The sequence below is a fragment of the Capra hircus genome, chromosome 6 (genome assembly GCF_001704415.2).
Source record: "Capra hircus breed San Clemente chromosome 6, ASM170441v1, whole genome shotgun sequence".
In the NCBI taxonomy this organism is placed as follows: domain Eukaryota; kingdom Metazoa; phylum Chordata; class Mammalia; order Artiodactyla; family Bovidae; genus Capra; species Capra hircus.
Genome location: NC_030813.1, coordinates 100,059,311 through 100,072,654, shown reverse-complemented (window position 1 = coordinate 100,072,654; position 13,344 = coordinate 100,059,311). Strand labels below are relative to the sequence as shown.

Here is a 13,344-nt window from a genome sequence, read left to right as displayed (position 1 = left end):
TATAATATATCAAGATAAAATCTGAGGGAAATCTAGGGTTTTAAGATCATAAGCCTGCTTTATCTAAATCCCTTATTTTCAGGAGTGTGTTTTCCATCAAGTTCTCACTTTGAAAATAATGTAAGAGTGATTGGGCTGCTCATTTTCCCCAAGCATGATCACTTTTAACAGTTAACATTTGTTTTATCTTATGAAACAAATGAACTGTTTCTGTTAATATAATGTCCCTGTCAATAAAGCAAGTAACTCTGTTATATCCCTAACTGTAAAATTATCAACTCTGACCTACCTACTGAGATGTTTCTTGTTTCTTAATATGTCTTAGACCTTAATATTTAGATATAAAATACAGGTAATGTAAAAAAAAGTTTTCAAATTTTTCCTGTCTTGAAAATAAAAATGCATATTTATTGTTATATATTGTTAACTTATAGAAGACATGGGAGAGTGTAGTGTTCAGGGAATAAAATGTTTTTAAAGTTAAAATTTGTGTATTTAGGTTCAACCTCTTTTCCCCTGTTTTCTAACTTATCCTAGTTAGCATACCTTATTTTTAGTTTGCGTTGTCAAAAAAAACAAGGCCCACAGCAGTCTGTTTAACAAACATGTTAAATGTTAACCTTGATGGATAAGCATCTGCCTTAAGCATGCTTCTCTGTCTCCCTCAGTGCATGTGTTGTAGTCTTGTTCCTTGTTCCGCTGAGTACAGAGGTTGTTCCCTATTAAACTTTTACTGGTATTGCTTGTGAAACTAACCAGCTGCCCTCCTGGTGTTTTGCTCTAACCTCTCTGACCCCCCCTGTCTGTTTTGTTGTCTGTAGTCGTGCAGAACAGATCCCTCCTTGCCTGACAAGTGAGTCTTCTCTTCCCTCTCCTTGGGGGACTCCAGCTTTGTCCAGGAAAAGGTACTGATCTAATAATAGCAATCCATCTTTGTTTGCATGGGTTTTTTTCTCCTATGCTTAATGATATATTAATGTGGATTTCGTGCTTTGTGTTGAGTAACTTGGAGCTTCCCTGATGGCTCAGTGGTAAAGAGCTCGCCTGCCAGTGCAGAAGACACGGATTCAATCCCTGGGTCAGGAGGATCCCCTGGAGAAGGAAATGGCAACCCACTCCAGTATTTTCACCTGGGAAGTCCCGTGGACACAGGAACCTGGCAGGCTACGGTTCATGGGGCCACAAAAGAGTTAGACACCACTTAGCCACTAAACAACAGCAACAGTTGAATAACTTCGATTTTTTTTTTTTCCCTTTCTATTTGAGTTCTTTGTTTTTAAAATTTTCAGCTTCAGCTGAGTGTATTTATAAGGGTAAAGTGTGTTAATGCTATGAAGATATGAAGGGCATGTAGAATTTTGTCATCCAACTGTAGACTAAAATGTGCCTTTTAGAGCAAACATGTATTTTATTAATATTAATTTAGAAAAGATAATATAATGCATCTTTAGGTAGGATACTTTTCTGCTTCTTCTTTTCACTTTAAATGTGCATGGCATCATTCTTTGGTTTTTAGTATTACTCCAAAATGAACGTGCCAGCCTTGGCTGAGGAAATGTGTATTTTCTCAATCAGGTTCAACCAGTTGAAATGTGATGCTGTTATGAAGACTGAACTGGCTAACCTTTGAAAAAGTGAACAAAAAAACCTGCCCTAGCTCCTGCTTTCATCAGTTGTGTGTAAACCTCTTTCTAAGCTGATGCAGTCTACCGCATACTTAAATCTTATGACTGAAAAGTTCCCCAGTGGCTCAGGGCTAAAAAATCTGCCTGCAGTGCAGGAGACTGGGGTTGGATCCCTAGGTCGGGAAGATCCCCTGGAGGGGGAAATAGCAACCCACTCCAGTATTCTTGCTGGGAAAATCCCATGGACTTTATCATAGCTTTATCCAGGCTAGGGTTGCAAAGAGTTGAATATGACTGCCTGGCTAGGGTCGCAAAGAGTAGGACAGGACTGAGCAACTGAGCACGTACACGTAAAGAACCAGCAGTTGATTGACAAAAGTATAGTTAAGATTCATCTGATATTCCATTTTTTAACCTGTACTTAAAATGATCATAGTCTGTGCGCTTGGCACCAGATTTTCTTCCTCCCCTTGTTTCCTCATAAGCAAGTACTAGTCCTTAGGTCTTGTATTAACATTCTCACACTGTGGCTTTTAAAAAATGAGCCTGAGGCTCTGCTGTGCTGTTTGATTTTGTTTCTGTGGTTCATGTTTTGAAAGTTGAATAGAGTTGTTGATAATTTAGTACTATAGTATTTTAATATATTTTAATAGTAATATTCATTAGGTATATGGGCTTATATTTTCCTTTTTCTCTTAAATGTCCACTGGAGTTTACAGCTCATTTTCTTCTATTAGCTCATGAATATTCATAAAGGAATTTAGCATTGTTCAATGTACTTATATTTAAAAACTATTTCTTTTTTGTTTTTTTAAAGAGCAGTTCTTAATTCAAGAAATTATAAAATCAGTTTGAGTTGATCTAGCGTGTTTTTCTGTTGTTAAAGTAATTAGCGTAAAAGCTATTATGTTGGAAGATTCATGTGTGCCCACTGTCTCACAGAACAATAGTTTAAGTTACCAAATAGTTTTAATTAGTTAAAAAAAAATCACATTTACGACTCTGTCATACATGGTGAAGGCTTAAAAATTGCTATGTTTAAAAACATTTACATCATTAAATATTAACCACAATTTACAAAAAACTTTGAATAGAAATTCACAGATTAAAGGAACAAATATTTAAAAATTTTATCAGATTTTACTGTTCATTTAAATAGTAGTTTGACAAAGGAAAAAATAGCATTTTATTCTGTATGATAGGTATTTAAGGTCTTAGATCAAAAACATTTTGTCACCATTTGCAGGACGGCTACATGTAAGGATGCGCTGTCTTTCACCTAAGGGGAAACTGTCACTGAATTGACAGTTGTAGCTTGAGTTGTATCTCATCCATGAGAATTCTAATCCAGTTTACAATCTGATGTTACCCTCAAGGGTTCCCAGTGCCATTCATACTAATAATAAGATCAATGTTGACATTTTCAGGTTGCCATTCTAGTCAGGTTACATACATTTGCTCAGTGGTAAAAATCATAAGCTGAAAGAAATCCTTTTATTTCACAACATAGTAACTTTCAAAGTTTGAATATCTCAAGAACATCTCAGATTGCATCAGTTTATGGGGATCTTTTTTCTTGTGACAAAACTTTTTTTTTTCTTTTGGCAAAAGGGAAAACCAACAATTGTGTTAGTTTTATGGCTTGCGGAGATTAAGATACTAAGGAAAATTTGAAATTGTGATACTTGTCTGGCATGTAAAAGCTTCAAGAGTCTTCTCTAAATATTTTAAGAGTTGAAGAACTAAGAAAACTTATTTTGGAAAACTAAAAGCATAGTTGTTTTCATTATTCAGAAGGAATAATGAAATAGAACTATAGCTGAACAGTATCTAATCAGAGTTAGAGGAAGTGAAAACGAAACATAAAATAGTAACCAAGACTCTCAGAATACAATCTACAGTATGGAAAACAGTGGCAAATACTAGCTATCATTCAGACATGATTCCCATTATTCAGTGCCTATACACACTTGCTGATAATTGATGTAGAGCAAATTCAGAATTTAAATATTTAAATATATATTCCTCAAAGAGGTAGATAAGTCTTAGGTGTATATGAGAATTTAGATTGAAATGTTAAATTGCAGTTTCTTTAGTCCTTAAAAGTAACTGCAACATAAAAATTAACAAAATCTTAAAATGTTGTTTTATCCTATTCTTTGTAAATGGTTAGGTCTTGTTTGATAATTATCCGTTTAATAAGTTTACCATAATCTCTAAATTTAAAAAGTAGTGTAATACCTGTGATATACTTAAGTGACTTAGTAAGAATTAATGGTTATATAATGCCTGTTAAAATAGACCCCATTTTACTTAATATATATCATGTTTTAGATTTCTATGATGTTTACAGTATTTTTTTTGTTTGAGAAGAATAAATGTAATTCCTGCTTTAGAATATTTTTATAAAAGATTGAAAGTTTACCACTATAATAGTTAATATTAGTAAAGAGTTCAGTTTCCAAAGGCATAAAGGACTTCTTCCTAGCTAGCGATACATATCCATAATTTAAGTTATAATTTATATCAGGCACCTCAGAAATATATTTGAGAAGGCCTGTAATTAGAATATACAATTAGAATCTGTGTTTCTTACCCTCACATTTGGGCTACTTTTTGTGTGTAATGAAAGCAAGTTTTATGAAATTCTTAAGTTTGGAGTCCCTATTACACAGTGGAGAAATCATGGATCTTTTTTTCCAAGTGAAAAGAGTAAGAATAAGGGGAGAAACATAAGAGGAGTATACCTGTTGGTAATGAGCATTTAGAAATCTACCTTAGTGAGTTTAGAAATTAAATCTTTCTGAGCAAAAACAGAAAAAGAAAAAGAGAATGAAAAAAATGAGTAGGTGGAGGATAATGCTGACTTTAAATAAATGGGAGAGCATGTTTTTTTAAGTGAAGCTGAATACTTTCCTAGAATCTGTTAAAAAGAGAATGGTACTTAAAAAAAAAAAACCATGGCAGTGCCAATTCTTTGCTACTAAATCAGTGACTTAAAGCATCTGTTTCCCAAGCTGCTCTTGTGCCAGAGAGCTGAAACTGCACTGCTCTCGGTGACAGAGCTCAGCATTAGACAAATTATGCTGAAACCGATTCACTAGAACAAAAAGCTCCCATAGGTTGAAGCCACAAGCATCTGTGTCCTTGTGCCAAGACACAAAATGTGCAAAATTCATGAATTGTAGAAGAATATGAACTAGAAGGAGGATATCATTGATGAGATGAAATGGGTATTCAGGACATATCCCAAGATTGAAAAAATTGTAATGAATATTTTCAGTGGTAGGAAAGATAATGCAAAAAAGGATGCTGCTGCTGCTGCTAAGTCGCTTCAGTCATGTCCAACTCTGTGCAACCCCATAGACGGCAGCCTGCCATGCTCTTCTGTCCCTGGGATTCTCCAGGCAAGAATACTGGAGTGGGTTGCCATTTCCTTCTCCAATGCATACATGCATGCTAAGTCACTTCAGTCATGTCTGACTCTGTGCAACCCCATGCACAGCAGCCCACCAGGCTCCTCTGTCCACGGGATTCTCCAGGCAAGAATACTGGAGTGGGTTGGCATTTCCTTCTCTGAAAAAAAGGATGAATGTAGTGTTAAGTAACCTAAAGGAAAACTCCCTTGATGCTTAATACATATATTGCCAGGTAGCCAGTCTTCCCAGAAGGTGCTTTGGTAAAGAATCCACCTGCCATTCCAGGAGACACAAAAGACGGAATTTCTTTCCCTGGGTCAAGAAGATCCCCTTGAGTAGGAAATGGTAACCCACTCCAGTAGTCTTGCCTGGAAAACCCCATGAACAGAGGAGTCTGGCGGGCTACAGTTTATGGGGTCTCAAAAGAGTCGGACATGTGAGCACACATGTACAGAGCCAGGATTTGAAGCCAATCTTGACTCAGTTGAACCAGTTATAGAGTAGGCCATCTTGTTTGATTGTGTTTGTTTGATTATATTGCCCCTGGTTCAAGGAAAGTTTAAAAACACATAGGTAATTAAAAAAAAAAATCTCACTGAGACATTTAGTATAACCTATACTCTCATCATAAATTATCAGAACTGTCATCTTTTCTAGAGCTTTCAATCACTGTAATTTAACCTGTTCTTTATATCTTCTGGTGCATATGTTACCTTTTTTTTTTTTCCTCCTTTGTTTTCTTTCAGTTTACTGAGATATAATTGATGTACTATACTATATAAGTTTAGGATGTATATTCATATGGCTTGCAAAATGATTAACACAGTAAGTTTAGTTAACATCCATTATATAGATACAAGGAAAAAATACTTCTTTTTCCTTGTGATGAGAACTTTTAGGATCTACTCTTAACAGCAACTTTGAAGTATACCTTAGAGCAGTGTCAACTAGTCATCATGAGCCATTCTTGAATGAAACAATTCCAATAGTAAATGGTAAAAACATATAAGACCCAGAAGAATTGATAGTGAAATTGTCTGTATGTGACTCGCTAAGAATTATTAATATATAGGTTTTTAAATTTCCCAACCTTAAAGTAATAGAAGATGAAGAAAATGAACAGAGACTGTGATGGAAATTAAATGCCCGATTACCCTTCTTTCTTTTTTACAGGCACGCATATCATTCTGTTTCTACTCCCCCCGTCTACCCTCCTAAAAACGTTGCTGACCTGAAATCACACGTGGCAACTTCATCTCTCTCGAGTTCTGATGCCGTCATCATCCATCCTGGAGCCATGCTTGCTATGCTGGATCTCCTGGCCTCTGTTGGGTCAGTGACACAGCCAGAAGTAAGCTTGTGTATATTAGTGCCTTCCTGTCTTTAATAGTGAAAGGTGTGACTGCACAAGCAAGGGGATGGGGCCAAAAAAGTGATACGGAACCTTTCTATGTCACATACTGAAATAGATAAAGGGGAAAAACAGGATTCTTCTATTTGAGTCTTAACTTTTTGAGTCAATAGGAATAGCATATGTTTTAGAGTACAGTTTGTTAAATGATACACATGCCTGTCTGTTTGTTGGACTTCCCTCGTGGCTCAGCTGGTAAATAATCCGCCTGCAGGACAGGAGACCTAGGTTTGATCCCTGGGTTGGGAAAATCCCTTGGAAAAGGGAAAGGCTACCCACTCCAGTATTCTGGTCTGGAGAATTCTGTGGACTGTATAGTCCATGGGGTTGCAAAGAGTTGGGCATGACTGAGCAACTTTCACTCAGTGACAAATGTTTTAGAGTACAGTTTGTTTGTTAGAATGCTTGTCTGTAAAGCTTTTGAATTATCCTTCATGTTTGAATGAGATCCTTGCTGGGTACAGTAATCTGGGCTGTAGGTTTTTCTCTTTCATCACTTTAAGTATGTCCTGCTATTCCCTTCTGGCCTGAAGAGTTTCTATCGAAAGATCAGCTGTTATCCTTATGAGAATCCTGTTGTGTGTTATTTGTTGTTTTTCCCTTGCTGCTTTTAATATTTGTTCTTTGTGTTTGACCTTTGTTCATTTGATTAATATGTGTCTTGGGATGTTTCACCTTGGGTTTATCCTGTTTGGGACTCTCTGAGTTTCTTGGACTTGTGTGACTATTTCCTTCCCCATTTTAGGGAAGTTTTCAACTATTATCTCCTAGAGTATTTTCTCATAGCCTTTCTTTTTGTCTTCTTCTTCTGGGACTCCTATGATTCGAATGTTGGGGCGTTTCACATTGTCCCAGAGGTCCCTGAGGTTGTCCTCATTTCTTCTAATTCTTTTTTCTTTTTTCCTCTCTGCTTCATTTATTTCTACCATTCTATCTTCTACCTCACTTATCGTATCTTCTGCCTCCATTATTCTACTGTTGGTTCCCTGCAGAGTGTTTTTTATCTCATTTATTGCATTATTCATTATTAATTGACTCTTTTTTATTTCTTCTAGGTCCTTGTTAAACATTTCTTTCATCTTAATCCTCGTCTTCAGGCTGTTTATCTGTAACTCTATTTTTGTTTTCAAGATTTTGGATCATTTTTATTATTATATTCTAGATTCTTTTTCAGGTAGACTCCCTATCTCCTCTTTGGTTTGTTGGGCATTTATCATGTTCCTTTACCTGCTGAGTATTTTTCTGCCTTTTCATCTGGTTTAGATTGCTGTGTTTGGCATAGCCTTTCTGTATTCTGGCAGTTTATGGTTCGTCTTTATTGTGGAGGTTCCTCCCTGTGGGTGGAGTTGGACAAGTGGCTTTTCAAGGTTTCCTGGGTTAGGGAAGCTTGCCTCAGTGTGCTGGTGGGTAGAGCTGGATTTCTTCTCTCTGGAGTGCAATGAAGTGTCCAGTAGTGAGTTTTGAGATGTCTATGGGTTTGTTGTGACTTTGGGCAGCCTGTATATTGAAGCTCAGGGCTATGTTCCTGCATTGCTGGAGAATTTGCGTGGTATGTCTTGCTCTGGAACTTATTGGCTCTTGAGTGGTGCTTGGTTTCAGTGTAGGTATGGAGGCTTTTGGATGATCTCTTATCAATTAATGTTCCCTGGAGTCAGGAGTTCTCTGGTGTTTTCAGATTTGGGGCTTAAGCCTCCTGCTTCTGGTTTTCAGTCTTATTCTTATAGTAGCCTGAAAGAATACATCCGTCCATACAGCACTGATATTAAAACTTCTAGGTTAATGGTGAAAAGATTCTCCACAGTGAGGGACACCCAGAGAGGTTCACAGAATTACATGGAGAAGAGAAGAGGGAGGAGGGAGATAGAGGTGACCAGGAGGAGAAGAGGGGGAATCAAAAGGGGAGAGAGCAAGCTAGCCAGTAAACAATTCCCTACAACAATCACAAAAAGTATAAGAAATATATATGAAGTTTGCTTTAAAAATAGGGTCTTTTTTTTTGCAAGGTAATAATAGGTTATAAAAATGAAAATTAAAGGAGTAATAGAGGACTTAAAAAAAAGAAAAAAAATTTTAATTAAAAAAATGGTAACAGTAAAAATCTATCTAGGAATTTCTCTGGAGCTGTTGCGGGCAGTGTGGGGTTAGTTCAGTTTCAGATAATTCCTTGTTCTAGCTTATACTTCTCAATATCTATAGGCCCTGTCCGATGTAGTCGGTGTTCACTACGGGGATTTTAACCTGTTGCACTTGTCACTTCCAAAGTGGTTCCCTCTGTTTATTCGGCTTCTTCTGTTTGCTGGTCTCTTCAGTGTCTAATTTCCGCTCTGACACAAGAGGGCAAAGGTGGTCTCTTGTTTAGGCTCACTTGTTCACTTGTGCTGTGGGGAAGAACACTGCAAACACATATCACTGGCGTGTGTGGGGAGTGCTCGCACTGTCTCGGCCGCACTTGGGTCTGCCCCTGCTTGCAGCGTGTGTGCTTTCCCAGTCTGTACTGCTCAGGCTTCAGGTTGCTCTGCAGGGAGCAGGCCCAGGGTTGCACTTCCCAGGTCTAAGCCTCTCAGGTTCAAGTTCTCCGGTACTCCACAAAGGTGCAGACTGGGTTGGGCCTGCGTTTTATGCTGTCCCCCAGTCCCAGCCACTTGGTTTCCGGGCACGCCCATCTCCGGCGTGCCCCAATGTGTCGTGTGTGTCTTCTGGGGAGCTGATCTCTGGCTGCAACCCTCCCGGTGGATGTCAACCGTCCAGAATCTCAGGAAGTCTTTGGTTAGAAACTGGAAGCCTGTTCGCAGTTTGGTAGGGGATGCCCTCTCTGGGGCTGAGTTTGCCCCTTTCTGGCTCTGGCTGGCGCCTGCCTGCCCCCTGCCTCTGGCGAGGGATGGGCCCCCAGTCCGCAGCCCGCTAGCTCTTCCCTGGTATTCACTCAGTCCTGTTCTGTGAGCAGGCTGGCAGTGCCTTAGGTTAGGGTTCACGAGATAGTTCTCTCTCTCTCTCTCTCTCTCTCTCTCTTTCTCTGTCTCTCTTTCTCTCTCTCTCTCTTTTTTCTTTCTTTCTCTCTCTCTGGTTATCCCCCAGTTTAGGTTGCTATCTCATGTTAGCTCCCTCAGATTGCCCTCAGGGCAATCAGGCCTGCTCCTCTCCGTTCAGCCCCCGCTTGCTGGTGGTGGATACGAGCATCTGGGGTACTTCTCTGCTGGGAGTTGCCTTTAGGCATGTAATCTGTGGGTTTTATTTATTTATTTTTCCTCCCGGTTATGTTGCCCTCCGAGATTCGAAAACTTTCCCCAGACCTGCGGGTGAGAGGGTTTCCTGGTGTTTGGAAACTTCTCTATTAAGACTCCCTTCCGGGGATAGATCTCCGTCCCTAACTCTTTTGTCTCTCTTTTTATCTTTTATCTTTTGTCCTACCTCCTTTCAAGACAATGGGCTGCTCTTCTGGGTGCCTGATGTCCTCTGCCAGCATTCAGAAGTTGTTTTGTGGAGTTTGCTCAGCGTTCAAATGTTCTTTCAATGATTTTGTGAGGGGAATAGTGGTCTCCCCGTACTATTCCTCTGCCATCTTTGGACCGCCCATTTGTTAAAATGCAAGACGATTACTTTTAGTGCTAAAATAATTCTGATTCTGCTTGTAAATCCTGCTCAGCAGTGATAATTGTTAATAAGACAGGGAGAGAAATAACTGAAGATACCATTTTCAGGCTGTTGATGTATTTTTAGTTGTAGCACTCGAGTTTGGGTGAACTAGAGGTTGGGTGACCAGTTTTGTTAAAATGCTGTATGGTCTCAGGCCTAAAGTGTCACGAATGTTAACTAGAGGCCTTTAATGTGATTATTTACCTACCATGAAAAAGACTTTAGACAAAAGTACTGTTACTTGTATATAGTCATGTAATATGATGGACTTGAAAGAGAATGTAGTCTAGCTGGATATGCTTCTAAGAAAATGAAGATTGGAAATATTTCCTTAGTCCTGTTCTGGGATTATTTTGTGCCTCTGTGCCAGCTACTTAATCATCTAAATGTAATTCGAAGCATCTAGAGGCACCTCATATTGAAAGGTGTGCTTCACCTTTTAAAGGGAGAGAACTATCTTATTAAGAGTGCGCTGGTGTCATGGATTTCTTTGTTAACTCCAGCATGCCTTGGACCTTCAACTTGCTGTGGCCAATATTTTACAATCCCTGGTGCACACGGAAAGAAACCAGCAGGTCATGTGTGAAGCTGGTCTCCATGCACGACTGCTGCAGCGGTGCAGTGCTGCTCTGGCTGACGAGGACCACTCGCTGCACCCACCCCTCCAGCGCATGTTCGAGCGATTAGCCTCTCAAGCACTGGAACCCATGGTGCTCAGGTCAGTGCGTTCTCCTCTTCACATTCAGTTAAGATGCCATGAGTGATGGTCGTTTGCAGAGTCTTTGTAGTCAAGAGTTCTTGCTTTATAAACATATATTCAGTTACTTGTGGGCAAAACCAGAACACCACCAAAATGGGCAAAATGCTCAAAATATAGAAACAGATAAGTCTGGTTATTAGTAAAAGAGATGTGTTTGTTGTTGGTTGTTTCTCCTCCTAGAATCCAGCAAACTCACCTTGCTTTAAAAACGAAGTCATGTTATATTTATATGACTTGCATTTACTTGATAGTTATGAACACTTTATGAACTCTTTTAAAAAGCACTTTTTAAGTTTTAAAATCATTACAGATTCAGAAATAGATGGGAAAACAATAGAAACAGTGTCAGACTTTTTTTGGGGGGGGCTCCAAAATCACTGCAGATGGTGACTGCAGCCATGAAATTAAAAGACGCTTCCTCCTTGGAAGAAAAGTTATGACCAACCTAGATAGCATATTCAAAAGCAGAGACATTACTTTGCCGACTAAGGTCCATCTAGTCAAGGCTATGGTTTTTCCTGTGGTTATGTATGGATGTGAGAGTTGGACTGTGAAGAAGGCTAAGCGCCGAAGAATTGGTGCTTTTGAACTGTGGTGTTGGAGAGACTCTTGAGAGTTCCTTGGACTGGAGAGACTCTTGAGAGTTCCTTGGATTGCAAGGAGATCCAACCAGTCCACTCTGAAGGAGATCAACCCTGGGATTTCTTTGGAAGGAATGATGCTAACGCTGAAGCTCCAGTACTTTGGCCACCTCATGCGAAGAATTGACTCATTGGAAAAGACTCTGATGCTGGGAGGGATTGGGGGCACGAGGAGAAGGGGACGACAGAGGATGAGATGGCTGGATGGCATCACTGACTTAATGGATGTGAGTCTGAGTGAACTCCAGGAGTTGGTGATGGACAGGGCGGCCTGGCATGCCGCGATTCACGGGGTCGCAAAGAGCTGGACACAACTGAGCGACTGAACTGAACTGTGAAGAGAGGTTCTGTGGTCCATCCTCCCATTCCCCCCAGTGGTGACATCTTATGTAGCTACAGTTCAGCATCAAAACCAAGAAACTGACATTGGTACTATGTATCTATGTACACTGTAGTTCCCTGCCATTTATCACTTGGGTCAGATTGATGTAATCATCACACAATTAGGGCTTCCCGTGTGGCAGTGGTAAAGAATCTCCCTGCCAACGCAAGGGACATGGGTTTGATCCTTGGTTGGGAAATCCCCTGGAAGAGGAAATGGCAACCTGCTCCAGTATTTCTGCCTGAAATCCCATAGACAGAGGAGCCTGGTGGGCTACAGTCCATGGAGTTGCAGAGTTAGACACAGCTCAGTGACTAAACAACAGTCACACAATTAAGATGTCACAAGGATCTCCCCAGTGCTACGCCTATATTAACATGTTCACTTCCTTAACCCCCGCCATCTCTAACCCCTAGAAACCACTAATCTGTTCTTCAGCTTCATAATTTTGTCACCTTGAAAACGTTAATTAAATCATACAGTTTATGACCTTTTGTGATAAGCTTTTTCTGCTTATTACAGTGCGTTTGAGATGCATCTAAATTTTTGTATATCAAGAGTTTCTTTCTGTTGCTGAGTTGTGTTCCATGATATGAATGTACCTTGCATAATTTAGCCATTCAAGAAATAGGTATATTTGAATAACTTTTTTAATATAAAAAAGTTATTTTCATCTGTGTTTTACAGGTAAAACAACATTTTTTAAAAAAAGACTTTCCTTTAAGTTACTTAACCAAACGTATTTAATGTGTAAATCAACTTGTCTCACCTTAAAAAAAATACACTGATATATCTTACTTTCAGAATATTAGTTGCTCTCTTTATAAAATAATTTTTTTCTGCTGTTAAAGTACCCCTTTTTCATAAACTTTTAAAACTTTCTTAAAAATGTTGGACTCTGTTTGTAATTAATATTTTTAACTGACTGCAAGCTAATGGTGGATTAAGAAAAACCTTTGTAGTTAATATTTGTTAAACAGTATTGTACCAGGCAGTGTGGTAGTCCTTATTACACTAACTAATGTGTACAGTTCATTATTATACTAATTACACTAATGAGACAGTCTCTGCTTACTTTGCCCATCACATTATGAATGTATTCAGAGACCTAAAGTTTTGAAAGCAGCATGGAGATTTCCCCTGATCCTTTTTGGTGATCTGCTGCTTTAATAGTAGAGAGAGTGAATGAGTGAGTGAGAGAGACTATCTCATACCTAATATTTGTATTTACTAAATGACTTATATTGCCTACTTAGATAAACAGAGTAAGCAATGGAAACCAACCATTTCGACAGGCTTGGTTTTCACAGTGAATGAATTATCAGAAGAGAAGGCTGCATGGTGGTACAAGCACCTACCTGTCAATAAGCCATAAGTTACAAGCTAATTAGATTGCACTCTCTCTGTGAAAAACTGACAAAGGGTACCTGACTTCTAAATGTTTGGGTATATTGCTGTAGGGACTTGAAAATT

The 13,344-nt window shown here is 39.0% G+C and overlaps 1 protein-coding gene across 4 annotated transcripts in view; it reads left to right on the top strand.

Moving 5' to 3' along the window:
• WDFY3 (WD repeat and FYVE domain containing 3) overlaps nt 1–13,344 on the top strand; it is a 279,597-nt gene that overhangs the window by 145,004 nt on the left and 121,249 nt on the right. For 3 of the 4 annotated variants that reach the window (XM_018049685.1, XM_018049684.1, XM_018049686.1), the window contains exons 14-16: nt 822–905; nt 6,218–6,395; nt 10,592–10,806. In XM_018049685.1, the coding sequence (XP_017905174.1) occupies nt 822–905; nt 6,218–6,395; nt 10,592–10,806 (477 nt within the window). The remainder of the gene's footprint in view (nt 1–821; nt 906–6,217; nt 6,396–10,591; nt 10,807–13,344) is intronic. The other variant, XM_018049687.1, reaches the window with a different exon arrangement.